The sequence below is a fragment of the Pogona vitticeps genome, chromosome 4, assembly GCF_051106095.1.
Source record: "Pogona vitticeps strain Pit_001003342236 chromosome 4, PviZW2.1, whole genome shotgun sequence".
NCBI lineage: Eukaryota > Metazoa > Chordata > Lepidosauria > Squamata > Agamidae > Pogona > Pogona vitticeps.
The window spans coordinates 47805911-47824655 of NC_135786.1; the positions used below are offsets into that span (position 1 = coordinate 47805911).

At 40.1% G+C, this 18745-nt stretch overlaps 1 protein-coding gene across 1 annotated transcript; it reads right to left on the reverse strand.

Moving 5' to 3' along the window:
- Nucleotides 1-4534: 4534 nt before the first annotated feature.
- On the reverse strand, nucleotides 4535-17575 carry LOC144588671 (uncharacterized). Its single transcript, XM_078391864.1, has 6 exons — nucleotides 14849-17575; nucleotides 12487-12566; nucleotides 10496-10596; nucleotides 9018-9218; nucleotides 8157-8197; nucleotides 4535-6541 (listed from the first exon to the last, which is right to left on the reverse strand). Exons 2-6 carry the CDS (start codon nucleotides 12498-12500, stop codon nucleotides 6413-6415), a joined length of 486 nt encoding a protein of 161 aa, XP_078247990.1. The 5' UTR covers nucleotides 12501-12566; nucleotides 14849-17575; the 3' UTR covers nucleotides 4535-6412.
- Nucleotides 17576-18745: the final 1170 nt, after the last annotated feature.

Genomic DNA, 18745 nt, shown 5'->3' on the forward strand with positions numbered 1-18745 from the left:
CCTATGAAGGTTGTCCATCCAACCCACAGAAGTCTGTGAGGAAGTCTTGCTACATTTGCAGTCCTGGTCTCCTTCTTAAAAGTTACCCTGAAGATAATGCCTGCTATCTGACACTCTCTGCCCCACACAGGCTACAAGATATGTTATCTAATACTCCACGAAATCCTAGGTCCCCACCCATATCTTACATTGAGCATGAGTCTTATTACACTTCCGTAGCATTGCTCAGATCTGCTTTGACGTGGACATTGTTGATTATGCAGTCCAGAGAATATCTAGTGATAATGGATACCTTTCAGTTTGTGTAGCCTGATGATATGGACATGATCTTAGAAGAAGTGAGAGTCACCATGTCTCTGCTGGGTGTTTGATCATCTTGGCCTATAAAAATGTCCAAGGAACAGATGGAATAGATAAAAGGAACAGTGAATGCCTCTTTGCAGCAAGGCAGTTTCCAGTGTGTCTAATAAGTGGAGGAAATAATAAGACTTTTGTTGAAAAACCACTCCCCAAATCCCACCCTACTGGATTAACGTTGAGCCACTCTCCACCTTGTCAGGCAAGATGCTGGAGAGTGTGGTGGGAGAGCTTCCTGGATGAGATGTAGGATTGCTTATCCCCTGAGAGATCCAGAACGAAAACCTAAGACCAAGAGAGTAGTCTCTTTTAATGTCCACATGGTGTAATAGATGTAGGCAAGACAAGAGTTGAGAGAGAGAGAGAGAGAGAGAGAGAGAGACTTGAGCTGCCCCTGGGCCTGCCGATGCTGGGAATGAGCACGAGAAGAGTTCAGGTACATAGGCTGAGAATCTAGGTTAAATGTGGTTGTCAAAATAATCTGGGTACCCAGAGCCTTTGAGGATAAACACACGTTTTCAGGCAGCCTGTTAGGGCTTGCATTTTACAATAAGTCACACACACACAATATATGGGAATGTTCCCCCCCCCAGACCTTCTGCAGGCTTGCAGAAACTTCCTTGCCTCCCAAATTGTGAAGAGGCTCACAAATTGTGACTCTGGCACACCACCTACTGCCTTGCTTGAGACACCATGATAGACCCAATTGCGTGTACTACCAGTATCCAGGAGTCATTCTGGCTTTTGATGTTGCACAAGGACAACACACATAGAAATACTTCTGTGCGGACCCAGTGAGTCCTGGGTGTAGATAGAGCAGACTTTAAAGCCACTTCATCCACATACAGTAAATCAGACTGTTTCCTCCACCAGTGTCACTTGCCCTAAGCTATGTCTTCTCACCTGGAAACCCAAGGAAAGAGAGGTCTATCCTAAGACTTTGGCCAGTAACCCTAAAACCTGGTGACCCTAGTGAGACAGATTATTTTGATCAAATCCAATCTGGCTTCAGAGTTGAATGAAGATGGTCCTAGTCTCCTTGGTGAGTGAAGACGGTTTTGGTCTCCTCTGGCTTCAGAGTGGAATGGAGATGGTTTCAGTCTCCTTGGTGAATGGTCAAAACTGGGTACTGAATGAAGGGAGTACAGTGGACCCTCGACTTACAGACAGCTCGACTTACAGACTTTTCAAGTTACAGACTTCTCTGGCCGCAAAATTTAGATTCGACTTGCAGCCGGAGAATCGACTTACAGACCAGAAAAAAACCAAAATGAAACAAAAATAGAATAAAAACTGCCAGTTATGGGATTAATCGGTTTTCAATGCATTGTAGGTCAATGGAGATTCGACCTACAGACTTTTTGACTTGCAGCCACCGTTCCAATACGGATTAATTCCGTAAGTAGAGGGTCCACTGTATGGCCTTGTAGGTTGTGCTGGACCTCTTAGGGACTCTCCATGCCTTTGCTTATGGTAACCTTCTGGACTGTCTCCGACCAAAGTCACAGACATTGTTTTATGGTGTTTTCTGCCAGGTAGCAAAGACTTTTTATTTAGGCAGATTTTGGACAACTGACTGACTGTTGGGAAAGGGTCCCTGAACTGGTGGTTCCTCTATTTTCTTTTCTTTATCAATGTGTATTCAAATTATTTTCACTTCAATTCTACTTTACTATTATAGTTTGTTTAATTGTTCTAACATTTTAATGATCTTTGGTTTTATCTTTAGCTGTTTCCTGCTGTGATTCTCTTTTTATCTTGGTTTTGAGAGAAAGGCAGGCTCCAACTCAGTCAATCCAACAAGGGAAGAAAAGGTACAGGCAGGACACTCCACTGGCCTGTTATTGATCATCCCTTCACTTTGTGGCAGTGAACTACACATGTTAGCTATGCATTGTGTACAGAAATACTTGCTTCTGTCTGGCCTGAACACATTTATAATATCAATCCATTTCACCAAGGGTTCCCACTTTCTAGTGCAGTTCATATTTAGGAGTGAGGGACTGCTATCAGGTAACATTCCTATTTCTCTCTCTCTCTCTTTCTCTCTCTGTAATAGTTGTGCATCTGAAGCAAGTACATGTAATTTGGCACTCCAGCTGACTGCTAGGTTTGCCCCCTTCCACTTCATATGCATGTTATACATGTGTAATTATATAAGGGAAGGTGCTTTATTGTTTGTTCCATTTCTCCAAGCTCAAGCATCACATTTCCATCAAGAATACATTAGCCCTATCAATATGTGCCTCATCCATATTTTGGAAGGATACTGAGAACTGGGGTCCAAAAAGTAATTTTTCTGAGTTCTATTCATTACCTCCCTGCTCCTGTATACAGTTCTCAGATTGGCTCATAGTTCTGTCTACATAGTCCAACAGCAAATAATCCCCACTCAAATTGGCAGTTGCCCTCCACTCAGAGAAGCCACCATTTTTCTTCTCTTGTGATGTTAGAAGGCTTATGAACATCCCAACCATCCAAGTAACTCCATAATTGGGTGCAAAGAATCTTGACTGACACAAGTAGAGTGCTGGTTCAGGATATTTTGCAGCCTGAGGTGAAACACAAAATGACAGAGGCTCGCACTTCTTTGACATAATAGAAGTTGACCAGAGTGACAGCTGAATCCCCCTTCAGCCAATACAGTACGACATACATCTGAGAGGAACAAGGCATTTTCAGCAATGCATGGTAGTCTGCATAGATTCCACATCTCTGACCTCTAGCATCTCACTGCTGCTCCCCTACATCTGTTCCCTGAAGCAGCTGCCTCACTTTACCTAACAATGGGACAAACTCTAGACAGGAATAACATGACAAAATATCCACTTCACATTAGGAGCAGTTGTTTCCATGAAAAGCCAGGTTATGCTCAGAAACCAACCGCAGGAACGAGAATAACCTCCTTAAACAAATATGGTGAGCAACTATGGTGGCCCATGGAGCTAATTTTCATTCTCCCTACCCCCCCAGTCAATAGAAGGTGCATCCCAAAATCCGTGGAGGTCTGGCCACCAACAAAAAATAGGCAGGAGAGGCCACATGTGGCCCACAAGCTGTATGTTGCCCATCCTGGACTGCCATTAACACAACCTCCAGGCTGGCTTGGAATAATAGGAACTGTAACCTAACACATGAAATCTGCTGCCTTCAGGGTGACGTATCCTTCCTCAGAGTTATGTGAGCTGATCTGTCCCTTCAGGGATGTCAATTCAAAGGAAACATGAGAAATATCAAAGGAAGTGATGAGAGGTAGTGTTTGGTGGGTTTCAAATATGAATGATTGGATTTGATTTCACAGTTGACATTTATAAACCGTCTCATTGTTCATTGAGAGAGGGCAGCCAAAGGGACACATATCAAGAATATAAGCAAAACAAAATGCCAGCTGTGAAGATTTAGGTAGTATTTGGTGAAAACCCTAAGCACCAAAGAGAACAAGGGCTGAATTTTGGCTTTGAGGACATTGGGACTTGTGGTAGGAATACAAGACAAACAGCAAAGGACCAGGCATTTGATTTCCCAGACCACAACATGCCATTAAAATACTTTAGCTTAAGATAAAGTTTAAAGTGAAGATAGAATCTCTCTGTGTTAATTCCAGAGGAGAAAAAGACATAGAAAATATGTTTCTGATTGCAAATGATGAGTGTAAATAGAAGGAAACCTTATGCTTGTGTGTTTTCTAAAGAAAATGAAAATTCTTTCAAATCCTTCTGAAAGAAATTCAACAGTACTCCCTTTTCCCAGTGATTGCCCTTAGTAGCATTCCTGTTGGCTTATAAAGTTCACTAAAAGAAGTAAGATCCTAATTGTTTTTCCAGTAAGAGATCTCCTAGCCTTGCTTCAAAGGTTTTCGTGGCTAAATTGCTCTTGTTTCCCCTTTCATGTCCTTTGTCTTCAAGATAATATCCATAGGGATACTCTCCTCGATGCCCACTCAGGTGGGTTGAGATGGAGCTTGCCTGATTCACAGCCTGCCATGTTGGCAGCTACTCCAAGCCAGCTGGAGGGGTGTTAGATTGGCTAGGGGAGCTGCATGACTGTCTAAGGTGGCTACATGAAAAAGATGAGGACATTTCAGCAGGTTTCACAAGCCAATCTATGGAACAACTGCAATCTCAACATCTCCCATAGTCTACAAACTCTATCATGGTCACCAAAACTCAGAAGCAACTTGACAGCATAAAACCATAAAAATGGCTTAATATATTTCCTTGAGTCAAACAATCTGTTTGCTTGTTTTGTTTTGTTTGTTTGTTTGTTTACAACACAGAGATAGCATGATGCATGGAAGCCTGTAGTAGTATCAATGAAAAGCAATATAATACGTAAGCAAAGCAAAGCAAACCAAAACCTTTTCCCTAGAAGGCTTCCCAATAAAGGCCAGAATCCTACAAACACCACTTAAATCAGTATTGCCCAATATGACTTTGATCATGGTACATGCTTGCAAATAGAGGTATTCAGCTATCTTGGGAATTCTGGGAGTTATAGTCCAGAAATCAAACATCTGAACACCTGTATTGAGAATGTTGCTTACAGACCTTCTTTGATTTCCTGCAATCAGGAGAGATCTGTGAGGTCTCCATGCAGGCTTTCCTGGTCTCTTCCTGGGCCAGTAGGATTCTTTGAAAGATTTTGAGAACAATCAGCCTTTTTGTGCTACATAATGAGCATGCTGCCAGAAATGGCAAAGGGATGGTTAAAGCTTGACAAAGCCTCTTCTGATAATTAAGAAGACGGGTTCCGATTACTGAATGATGGCTGTTTCCTTTGGCCATGTATTTACATAGAGTTTTTAGCATAATAATAAATCCCACTGCAATTGCATAGCATAAACTGGATTTTGTACAGCTGGTGCACATGATTGTGTACCAGCTGTACAAAATCCAGTTTATGGATGTCTGTCATATACTGAAACATAACTGGATTGCTCAGTCAAGTGTCTGGATGCACAACAGAAAGACAGAAGACTGCAAAATCCGTTGTGCAATTCCCCTTATACATCCAGCATTTTTAAGCAGGATTTTAGCCATTGTATTATTTAAGTAGTACCTTTATTCCCCTAGTGCAGTGGTTCCTAACCTTGGGTCCCCAGATGTCCTTGAACTAAAGGTTCCAGAAATCCTGGCCAGCACAGCTAGTGGTGAAGGAAGGCATCTCGGAGTTTTAGTCCAAGAACATCTGGAGACCTATGGGAACTGCTGCACTAGTGTATTAAAATAATTATTACTGTCAGGAGTTAATTAGGAAGAGGTAGCCTCCATCAAAACTAGTTTAACAATATAGTTTAGGCTATTTTCCATAAAATAGTTGTGACTAACATATAAAACTCAATTTAATTCATAGTTCACCTATACATATTTTAATTGCTACCTACCAGTGTAGAGTGTTCTTATGTTTTATTTAACTTCTTCTACTTTTCAAAATATATTTCAATTGTTTGTATCTTACTCTTTATAAAATGTCAAGGCTGGGAACTACAAAAGTAAGAAAACAAGGTAACTGTATCAAATCAATAGCGGCATTAGCATTTTGTTAAACACGGCTTCAGATTAGAAATGATGGAAGGTATCATTCAACTAGAGATCAAAAGAGTGATTCTAAATGAACATGTAAAATTCAGATTTCATTTAAACTCTATACTGCCTTCCAGTTCCCATCAATAGCTACCCGAGAGTCCATATTTAACCTTGGCCCTGTGCCAACCTGTACTGATCTGCAGCTGTCCAAGACTTCCCTTTTTAGCATTTAGAATGTTTGTGAACATTTTGTGTTATCACAGCAGAGGGAGATTCTGTAGAGCGGTGAGAGCTAGTTCTTGACATATTATCATATATAATGGCTATGAGCAGCACTACATGTTATTCACTAGCAAAAGGAATCATATCTCTTTGATTGGGAATATGAAACTTTCAAGCTGTAGAATTGGCCACGAGAAAAGATAACTGCTGGAAGAGACAGAGCTGTGGCAACCTTTACTGAGAATCCTTGTGTGTTCTTTGCAGTATCGTTCCTTGCACCAGTTGCAACTAGAGTCTGCTTTCCTTTCCTAGGGTGATACATTCTCATAATGCACATTCACATTTTGATCTTCATAGTCCTCAACAGTGCTGGGGTCATGCCCGGAATCTCCAAATACAATCGTCGTGTAATTGATTTCATCATCTGAATCAGAATGCTGAAAGAGGAGGAAATTTTTTTAAATATAGTAAGACCAATATCCCCATCAATAGTTGCACATGCATAGAGCCAAAAAGTTGAAGCTGCATTGGCAGTTTGCCAAGGTCTCTTTTGCTCACAGCAGTCGCATCGGACTGGTGTGGGAGCTTCTGCATTTGAAGTTCTGCACACATAAACATAAGCATCGAGAGTAACCTGTTCATCATCATCATCATCTTAGAATGGAAGACCTAGAAGGGACCCTATGAGTCATCAAGTCCAGCCCCAGTCAAGGAGAGGCAGTGGGAATCTAACTCCTCAGTCAGATACCTCAACCATTGAGCTATGCATCAGTTTTGCTAGCTGAGTTGACATTTTCATTAAATAACCTACAACAAACCCAAGACCTCTTTCTAGTACAGTCAGTTTCTCTCCATGGAACTGAGGCAAGGGATGGAGGACACTGTGTCATTTCCCTCAGGCAGCAAAGTGCCTTGGACTGGCCCTGTGTAGCTTCATTCCATACATAGGAACTTCTTGTTTTAATTTACTGACTGGGTGCTCACTGCAGTTCCACTTGCTGCTGATATACAAACCTCATCAACAGTCTTGTCTCCTGTCCACATTTCAGATCAGATCTTAGAGGAAATAGCTAGTTTATGATATTTTACTTTCTTCTCCATGCTTCTTGCAGTGCACATCTAAGGACGGATGCATCAACATTAGAACTTATGTTGTGCAATAGCATCTACATTGGCTTGGGCATGTCGTGAGAATGGCTGATGGTCGGATTCCAAAAGATCTCCTGTATGGAGAATTAGTGCAGGGAAATCACCCCAGAGGGAGACCACAGCTGCGATACAAGGATATCTGCAAGTGGGATCTGAAAGCTTTAGGAATGGACCTCAACAGATGGGGAACCTAGACATCTGAGCATTCAGCCTGGAGGCAGGCGGTACATCATGGCTTCTCCCAATTTGAAGAGACCCTTGTCCAGCAGGCCAAGGCAAAGAGGGAGTCCTGAAACCAGCAAAATCAGGGAGCTGGACAGGAGACAGATTGTATTTGTCTTCAGTGTAGAAGGGATTGTCACTCTCAAATTGGCCTTCTCAGCCACACTAGATGCTATTCTATACAGAGCACATTACCATAGTTTCTCAAGTCTGGAGGATGCCTAATCTAATCTATGCAATAACAATATTCACCTAGTAGACTTTTTAATAGCAACCTGTCACTGATTACTTGTATAATTCTATTTCTGAACTGATTTGTATATTACTCTCACTAAGGTATTGAATAAAAATTCTAATTATCCAAATTCTGAATATATCCACATTTCCCAACTATTTTATATCTATTATTTATTCATAATATACCTTAATGTCTGAACAATTCTGTGTACGTCTATGTAATCACTATTCTCATTTAATTTAATATTTGGGATGCCATCTATTGTACAACATTCTTCTTTATCTCTATTGCTAAAGACGATTATGTTTATTTTAAATTAGGTTATTCAGAGTCCCAGATTTTACAAACTGCATTGAAGTTTCTGTCATTTTAGCAAAAGGTTATCATCACTATAACAATTCATTTCAATTCATGTGAGCTTGTGCTAAACGAAATCTCATTACCTGTCTGGTGAGAGAGTGCGGTGAGCTTCCTGAGCTGCTACCTATGAGCAAGGAATACAGTTAATTTTGATATTTTAGATAAGCAGAAGGAAGGAGACCAATGAAAGAAAATAGGTTTGAAAGTAGAGACAGACTACTAAGCTCTGAGTGGGTAAGAACCAATAAGCTGAAGCCAAATCCTGATACAACTGGTTGGTTCGTTCTCTGGTCTAAATGTATACTGTCAGAGGGATTCTGCATGGCAAAGAAAATACATTTTGATCTGCTTTGATCTACAGCTTTTCAAATTGGGTCCCTGTTGTTTTCTGCAGATGAAATCTCTGTACCCATCCAAACAATGAAAAAAATATTGTGTTGTAGTGATCAGGAGGGACAGAGGCAGAGAAAGCAGTCAAATGTTTGCATTGGGCTCCATGTATGGAAGTTGTCTTCGATCTGACAAGGTGTCAATTGGCAATTTCTACTAGGAGCATCCCATCACTTGGTGTTTTTGCTTCCCCAAGCTGACATATTGCTTATCTGAGTCAGTGCTAACTTGGAAGCATTAAAAAAACAGCACTGTTTAAAGACAACAGACACCTGATTGAAGTGAACTGACACCTCCATGAGCACCCCTTAGCATAGGATCAACTGATCACATGGGGCAAAAAGCAAAGAAGAGGAATTTCAGCCCAAATTGAGCAAAATAAAACCACCCATGCTGACTAAAAAAAGAGATTATTCCCCAACAGGCTTCCTTGTATTGAGCTTTACATTTTTTAGTCATTGGTTTTTTATTTGATTTCATATGTGCCTAATCCAATGAAAATTATGGGACAAATGGCTAGTGTAGTCTCTCCCCCCCCTCAGTTGTAAGCCTACCTGTGATGTGGCTGTTGGCTTGAACATTTTGCTTCTGCAGCTGTTGGACGTTGGGCTGCATGTTTAGCCACTTAGAGACAACACTGTGTTCAGACATTAGATTTGTCTCAGCAGAAAATTCCTCTCTGGGTGCAGTATTGTCATTTTTTCTGGATCTGAGCCTAGGCTGCTTTCCTCCATCATGTTTACAGGCATATATTTCTGAAAGTGAAAATGTAAGCCTACTTAACCCAAATATACTGGTAAGAAATACTGTAAGGGTTCCTCTCACAATTCTCCCTGGTGGCAAAGTTTTCAAATGATTCTGTTCTAGACTATGGTGGTACAAAATAAGACAATACTTCTGCACTTCTAATGGTTGTGCAGAAAAGAGAATTTGTTTGTTTGTTTGTTTGTTTGTTTATGTATTTATTTAACTTATAAATAAAATCTGAAATTTGCTTGACAGACTACAACAGCTAAAATTCACCATACTACACATCTAGTAAAGGTGAATGAGTTCTGTTCTCTTCTGCAGTTGATTGTAATATTTGGCTCCCATCTCACCTAGCCTAAGCACAGTCCAGACCCAGTGTTTTGAGTTACAATCACTGGATACAAAAGCAACCTCATGAGCCCCTTGGCCATAGCTATGTTGCCAAACATACCCTGTTTCCCCGAAAATAAGACCTAACCTGAAAATAAGCCCTAGTATGATTTTTCAGGATGCTCGTAATATAAGCCCTAGTTAAGTGAATCCCCGCTCTCCACCATTGTGCAGCATTATGCAGCAAACAGAAGATGACATGGCTGTAAAATAAAACATCCCTTGAAAATAAGCCCTAATGCATTTTTTGGAGCAAAAATTAATATAAGACCCTGTCTTATTTTCTGGGTAAACACAGTAGTAGGTTGCAACTAAAGTAACCCCACTGAAATAGTGGAATTTATGGAGTACTTGATTCATCAAATCCCCACTGGTTCAATGGGCCTACTTTAGTTGTGACTTATTACAAGAAGGAACAGGATTTCAGCCATTGAACTCTGAGCCTTTTACTTCTGAGTAAATATGCATGAAATCCTGGATACACTTGCATATATCTCACATTTAAAAGCAAGTATGTAATTTGATCTAACAAACATAACTTTTTATGGTATTAAACTATGTAATATTACAGATGGTTACCCAGTGTATTGTAGTGGATAGAGTGATGGACACCTGAGTTTTAATCCCCGCTCAGGCATGGAAACATTTGGGGGAGGGGAAGAATGAAATTGGTCAAACCAACTTAAACTTTGGTCTCTCCATTTCCAGAACAACATTCTAGCCTCTACAACATTTTAATTCTGTTTTAGGATAGTTAACTTCTGGATTATTTCTACCTAGCTTACGAGTGCTTTTGTATGAAAATGGATAGCAAAAATACAATTCAGAAACAAACAACAATATCCACAAACCAAGCCTGTGCAGAAGAATATTCATTAGGGAAGGATCTTACCAATTTTCTTGCAGAGTTTTCCATAGAGCACTATTAGCCCAAGAAGACAGAACATGGATGTTATGGTAGAAATGAGGATATTTTGCCATAGAATAGTACAGCTGAAGAGAGACAGAAAAGGGAAGTATTGACTTTTTGGTGTGGGTGGGTTGAAGCAAGGCAAAGCGTGCTGCTTATATACCACCCCATAGCGCTTCAAGCACTCTCATGGCAATTTACAAGTTAATTATGCAGGCTACACATTGCCCCCCTCACGAGCTGGGTACTCATTTTACCGACCTTGGAAGGATAGAAGGCTGAGTCAACCTTGAGCCGGCTACCTGGGATTGAACCCCAGCTCATGAGCAGAGTTTTGGCTGCAGTACAGCGGTTTAACCACTGCGCCACGAGGGTTGAAAAGTCTATTTGCATTTAAGGATGATGTCCTTGTGCCTGACCAAAGTTCCAGTGCACATCATTTTAATCCCCTCAAAGCATCCCCATCCTATGCTAGGAAAGAACCCATGCATGCTTCCAAAGACCCTCAGAACACTTCTCACTCTTTTAGGTGATGATTTCCCCCATTAATGTTTATGGCACATACCATCAACTAAGTAAGTAGATAAACAGCTGATCAATATGTGTAACATGTAAGAATTTTTTTAATTTGGAACTAACATACAGTTCTAGATCCTCTGAGCTGAATCTCTCCATCCCCATTTTGGTGTTTTCCCCCCACCCCCACCCCCTCTGGCCTCAGCTGTTAGGGCCTCCTCTCCCATGTTTTCAATCTCAGGTAAGAATAGCTGATACGGAAGAGAATACAAAGGATGTCAGCTTTGTGAATAGAGAGAAACTGAAGCAGATGGCAACACAAAACACATCTTGGAATGTTATGAATCTTCATGTCTTGGATGAAGAAAGCTATCAGTATAGCCATGTCTACACACAGAGTTTGAAAAGTGAAGCTGCTTTGAGCACCTCATTGTGAACAGATGTACAAATTTCCAATGTAACTTAAGCCCAGGAGTTCTGGTAGGAGATATAGTCTATTTTCACTCATTAAGAAGAATAATTGTACATGGGGCTGGCCCTACCATTACCTAATAAGGTAGCCACTACAAGCAGCAGATTTTGGGTTTCATGAAAAGATAGCAAATGGATGATGATGATGATTAAACCTAAGTATCTGTTAAAAATTGGTGGAGTATGTATGCTATTCCTAATAGTGCTGTTTTTGTAGCTCTGATGGTGATATTTCTGAGATCTAGAACTGCTTATAGTACTGTGTGAAATTTCTTGATATTGTTCCCAAATCCCCAATGACCACAGGGACCACTGAAGTGTGTTTCATTCATAAGTGAAATATTTTGATTGCCAGGTCTCTGTACTTTGTTAGTTTTTCCAGTTCTTTATTTTCAACTCTGTCATCCCCTGGATTTGCAATGTTAATGATCCAGACATTTCTTTGTTCTATTACTAGTATGTCTGGTGTGTTATGTTCATGGCGTCTGTCCATTTGGATCTTGAAATCCCACAGGATCTTGACTTCCTCGTTTTCTGACACCTTCTCTATCTGATGTTCCCAGCGGTTTTTGGAGGCCAGCAAGTTATATATATATATATATATATATATATATATATATATATATATATATATATATATATATATATATATTTGCATAATGACCAGTGCACTAATTTTGCCACTCTATCATGTCTAATTTTGCAATCTATTTATGCAAGATTACAAAATTAGTTGTGATTTATTACAAGAAGGAACAGGATTTCAGCCTTGGATTGGACAGATGTTTATTAACCTGATTGCCAGGTTATTTCGGCACTGTGTGCCTTCATGTGGGTTAAGCGGTGGTGCCATTATGTACTGCTTCAGGCAGCAAAATAATCAACTCTGAATATATTTTTAATGTACATGTTGATGTGAGTGGGAGTATTGATCAAAGGGGTTTGCAGTGGTGACCTACTGAGACTCTGTTTTCTACAGAACTTACTTGTTAGCATCCATTCTTTTGGCAGACTGTATTGAAACAGGTTTTCAGCAACTCATGCAGCTGCTGGCTTCCTCCAGGTCCTAGCAAAGGATACAGATACAGCAGAAAAGTGCATTGCCGAAAGTCTTAATAGAGATGAAGTCTTCTTATCTGTACCACATCACATGGACAAAATGTTCCCCCTAAGCTGCACAAATGATGGTCATGCAGTGCTGTATTGGTGCTGCTTACCTGCAGCCAGTGTTGCCATTCATTTGGTTCCGGTCGTGGGGTTCCCACCCACCCAGCCCTGGCAGAAAATTAGAGGGAACATTACCTGAATGTGAATCTCACCACAATGTTATAAATATAGAAGACATGTATTTGTACTCCCTGTGTCTGAAGAAGTGGATTTTGATCCATAAAAACTGACACTGAAATATTAGTATTTAAGGCGCTACAATGTTTTACCTCTTCCTCCCTTTACTTTTGCCATCAGGACAGCTGTGTCCTTGCATGTAATTGTTTTTCTCATTGATAGAATTAATACAAAAAGTGATGTTCATAAGGCAGTGTTCATGGAAAATAACAGTAACAGTTATCCATCAACAGATTTAATTTACATTTTGTTTAAGTGCTCCTAAATCATATAGGCCAAAATCCTGTTGCTTAACATAAATCACACTAGGCCCATTGAATCAATGTGGATTTAGTGAGTCAAATTCTCCATAACTTTCATTGATTTAAATGGGCTTACTCTGACTGTGATTTCCTATGGTAAAATAAATCACAGTTAGACTAGACCCTTTTGAGTCAATGGAATTTATGGAGGAGTTAACTCAACAAATTCCAGTTGATTCAGTGGGCTCAGTGTGATTTAATATGCCAAGCCACAGGATTTTGGCCATAATTTGCTTTTTCTAGTATTCTTTCCAGAGTTGTACTGGATAGATGACTGGTTAGATAATCTATCCTTGTTGTTAAACTCATGCTTCAATTCTACAATAACCACATAAGTATTTCCAATATATTTATTTCCAATATTCATATAACTAGAGCTCATGTTTTTACACTGACTGTGCCAAACTGTCAATAAGTATTCTCCCTTTGTTAGTTGATCTAGGCAAGAGGAATTGTTATTTAGTGTCTTGATTTACAAATCCTAGATGTATGTAGTGAACCAGCTGTATTAAAACACTGAATGAGGTGACGCTCATGTCACCTTTGCATGCTTTCAAGATCTAATTTATGTTTAAGTTGTTACTATTTTAGTTCCAGAACAAGGTGCCCGTGAGATTTCCTACCTGAGGTGTCAAAGTTTGGAGAAGCCCAAGACACATTGTTGCCTAAGGTAGAGCAAAAAATGGCACTCCCTACTTCAAGGTCAAGAAGTATAGTATATACACTTCCTTCCCTATGCCTGTTAGTTTGAACCAGAATAGCAAAACAAGCAGCTAACCATTTGTTATCCTTTGATGAGACAGAATATCTGCTACTGAGATGGGTGCCTCCTCTTTCTAATGAACCAGTCAGCCCTGAGGAACAGGGCAAGCAGGTGCTTCCTCACCAGTACTGAATCCAAGAGATCCAGAATCTGAGCAGAGATCACTCCCAACCAAATCTCGTAAAAGCTGCATGCAAGGCTACAAAAATTCAACATTTTCCAAATGCAACTGAGCCCTGAGTCAAATAACAGTTTCATACACAATGTTTTCATTTCGTTCTTTTTTATTTACTCTTCTTTTGCTTCACACCATGGGTACTTTCTAACTTTCTAGCTCCTTTTTAACTTTATACATGGTGTGGCAGCAAAACTATTCACTGAGACAAATAATTCATTAACTAGATTTCATCTCAACTGATGCTTGATCAGAATTTATACGGTGCTAAAAATTAGAATGCAATTCCCTGGTTATCATAGTCTTTGTCTTTATTAGTCTGCAACTCTCTCAAGAATGCTATGCAAGTGAAAAGAGGCAGTTTATTTTCCATTTAGCAGAGCCAGTGGAAAGAGATTTTATTTTATCTGATGCAGTTTCGTTGTCCTCTAGCCAGGGCTCACTGCAGATTCATAAACAATGTTTTTCTGTTTGGTAGTTCACCTGGTGAGCGGTTTCTACTACCCTCACTGAGACTTTCTTGTCATTAACTTTTTCCTCAAATTAGAATGTTGGAGGATGTTCTGTTATTATCTCTTTCCCAGTGTGGGTCCTCCATTATTCCAGACAGGTTCTCTAACTGGAATAATTTTGCAAGGGTTTTCTGTATGCTTCAACTACTGTCCAAGACATTGAATAAAATACCTCAAACGGTGGAGAGTACATTTGAATAGAAACCCATTTCCTTTCCTTTCCGTTCCATCACTTACCCACCATTTACTTACCCACTCAGTGAGGTAACTTCCATTCCAGAAGACGTTTCCCTATAAGCTGCGTCATAAGTAATTCTATTTCCCTCAAGGATCTTTCTGAAGTGGCAGTTATCCTTATTGCAATCTGAAAGCTACTGTTCTAGTTGATAGTAATGCAAAGGAAAAAAATTACGGGGAAATGTGCAAGAGGAAATTGTACGGAGCCTCCTTTCAAAAACCAATCATAAGCAGCTTTGTGTAGCTACTAACATGAGATAAAGAAGTCAGATTAGAGAAAGAGATAAGGATACTGACACTAGAAGCATTTGGTTTTCTTGCTATGTATCATTTCACTCTCATCCATCGTTATTTTCGGTGTTTTAAACAAAGCTGAGAAGTAAATAAATACAAATAGCTATTTACTTCTACCTAGTACCTTTCCCGAATAACTAAGTCATCATAACATACCTGGTAATTGTATTACGAAAAAAAAAGGATAACATCACTCCTTTTTCTGTTTTAACGTTTTGAATGTACGGACTATGGCCTCACTCTAATATCACAAGCCATTTACAGTTACACAAACATGACCTAAAAGGGGAGGGGGCATATCACAGGGTGCAAGTGGGGTCCCATGCTGTGGTTGGTGAAGCTGCCTCTGACTTTGTTATGAGCACTGAGACAATAAGAAAGTGGGTGAGAGGAGGGGATCTTTTGTAATATTTGTAGCACTGAAACTGTTTTGTTGTATTGGAGAAAAATGGAAAGTAAAAGGTTGCTTTTAAAAAACTAGTGATACTGGAGATCAAACTGTGACCTTCTGAACGTAACATAGCTGCCACATTGCTGAGCTATAGTTATGTTTTTTTAAGTTCTAAGAAAAGCATTTCAAAAGTAAATGGGAAAGAAAAAGTAGTTTCCCCCCTGGGCGTAGCAGTTGTTCCGGATTCAAAGTCTATGTTCAGTTTGGTCATCTCTGGGTCATATCAATGTATACTGGTATGTAAAGAAATCTTGTGTATGCTGAGTCTTATCAAATAGTATGCACAGGTAACTGACTTCACAAACATATTGACATTAACCAACCACTCTGAAACTTTGGAATTACAATAATAATATCGTACAAATGACTTTTTGAGCTTTTGTTTTAAAGTGCTGCATGGGAGAGCCATTTCCTCCCCCCCCCCCTACTGAGTTTAGTCTTTGTGGTGACACCAATACAAGGAAGCTCTTGTGTACACTTCAGCAACCACAACCAGATTATTATTTTAAGAAAAAGGTCTTTTGTTGTTGTTGTCAAAAAATGACAATTCCAAATATGAAGCTAGTGAAAATAGTCTTAAAATGCAAACATCCTGTGTGTGAAGTAATAGAGATATAGATCTAATGGAATTTATGCACTATGTCAAGTCTTAGTGGATGGGCTCCAGTGGACATGGAAGAGTAGGTGCTTGAGTGAGCATGGAAGAGGTCAGTGGCAATAAGGCATTTGCATCAGGACAATGGTGCTGGGGAAAAGGATTAAACCCTCGTCTCTACTGCTATAGTCCAATCTGAACTGCCACTTGCTGGGAGATCCAGCAAAAGCTCTCTCTCTCTCTTGCCTCTTTAAAAACATCTTAGTAAAGATCTTCTATCTCAAAAGAAATGGCATTTTATACTGCAAAAAGGGCTATAAAGTACCTTACTAATCTATCTATCTCTGAATGTATATAAGTGTATATTTGTCATGCATGCATTTTATTTAAAAGATTGAACGGACTATTTAATCAGTAGAAGTAAATCTGAACGCTTTTATAGACTGGGCAGTACTAGTAGCTGATGACTGGAAACAGAGGAAGGTGTGGCATCTCTTGGAACTTAATTACTACATCTAGCTTCATCCAGAGGAAGGTATTAGCAAAACAGGTTTATTAAGATATAGATGCATAGTTCCGTGAGAAGAAATATGGGCCTGCAGTCAGGTTTCTCACAGCCAAGGCAAAAAATGGAAGGGTGGAGACTGAGGGAAGGGAACTTCTGACTCATGGGCCAGATATCACCTCTGGCCAACCCTGCTATCTCTGATCTCCAGAGTTAAGAGGTTCTTCTTCCTCTGTAGCACCGGGCATTTGAGCCTCTGACTGCAGAGCCAGGGGCTGGGAGTTGGAATCACCCTTGTACCTCCCAGGAGAGGGCACAGCCAAGATTACCTGGAGGGTGTGTGGCTGATGTGATTCGGTTCCAGAGCACCTTCAGAAAAAAAGGACTGGTAAACTGTTTCTGAGAACTGCACACCCAGAAATTCTTGGGAATAGAATAATAAATCAGAATCGACTGGACAACACATAATTATTTCCCATTTAGCAAAGAGACTTTGTAAAACCTTGTTGCTGCCAAGCCCCACTTGAAAAATAGGGGAATGGAGATGTGGGGGCATGTCTGGGATGAGAAGACCTAACCTCCACCACTATTCACATATGTGTTGGAGGTCTCTGTTGGTGCCAGTTTCACTGAAGCTGTGGGGAGGGCTGTGTGTAATTACTATGGGTGAGTGAATGATGACTGAGCAATCACATTGAGGGCCACATGCCAGAAGGGGAGTGTCCTGCTTGCTTTGAGAGGTGCCCCCTCAAGATACTTGTCTGGCTCTTGAGCTGAAAGTTTATCAAGTATGACTAGTGGGGATCAGCAAAGCCTGACACTTTTTTTGGATTTCAGTTCCCAGACATATCCACCTAACATGGCCAGTTGATGGATCAGGGAATAACTTCTGACAGTTCTAGTCCAAACACACACACACACACACACACACACACACACACACACACACACACACACACACACACACACACACACACACACACACACACACACACACACACACACACACACACACACACACACACACACACACCACTTTTCCAAGCTCTGGGAATCATATACATTTAATTTAATGTCCTTTAGATTACAACACAGTTCCTTCTGTATAATGTCACTTGGTCAATGAGACACAATGGAATTTTGAAACATGCCCTCATCATAGACGTGCCCTCCCAACCCAAACTAGAAGTTCCTGGTTGTATTGGCTGCTCCCCATAAGATCTTTAGTACCTAGCTGTTTTATTTCCTTTGCCTGTAGTGTTCTTAGGATGCTAAACCAATCAATGTTCTGACTGGCAAATGAGCTTAACTAACACCTTTGGCTGCTTTCATTCCAACCTGTTCATTCTGTTCAGAACTTCCAAATGTGTCTCCAGAAAAAGGGCTGCTACTGTTTCATTGAAAAACACACACACCCTTTTCTGTATGAAGGCTACAGCTGAACAAGTCCAAACTATCTTTCTTTCTGGATAATTACATCCTGGCTTATTTTTCTAGTTCCAGAGTTCCTCATACAAAGCTGGATATTTGTGACCAAGTCAGTGCATGATGGAGGAAGCGGAGCAAATCTTGGAAATTTTACATTCTCTTTCTGTAGTTTCCCGAAATGGCCATAATTATGTTGGTTTGGGAATTCAAAGAATTAGAGTACAAAAAAAATTAATGCTTGTGAACTCTGGAGGGAAGAGATGAAGAAGGAATGTTTGGCAATTCTTTCCAGCTCCCTAAACCATGGTTTACAAAGCTTTCAACAACCATCCCAGTCAGGGCTAAGACAGCAGTCGTTAGAGTAAAGGCCTCACTCCACTGCTGTTTCTCATCTCGTTCTTTATTATCAGCTGTACCTCTTCCTGTGTAGCTTCAGAACTTCCTTTGGTATCTTATTTTCTGATAATGGTGACACTAAAATGCCCAATGATGTGCTGTGTTTAAGAAAAGAAGAATCATAGAAGCTGTGGTCAGAACAGAAAAATATTCTGAGGAAAAAGATCTTTTTTTTACTAATGCAATGTTCTCAATAATATCGATCCATTAAAGAATCATTGTATTAAAGGTAATCAGTCTCTA

Bases quoted from the DNA above. Each gene is read 5' to 3' on its own strand.
- LOC144588671 (XM_078391864.1), bottom strand. The intron at 9,219-10,495 runs GTAAGATCCTTC...TTTCACTTTCAG, and splicing joins AAAACTCTGCAAGAAAATTG to AAATATATGCCTGTAAACAT. The intron at 8,198-9,017 runs GTAGGCTTACAA...CCTTGCTCATAG, and splicing joins AGCCAACAGCCACATCACAG to GTAGCAGCTCAGGAAGCTCA.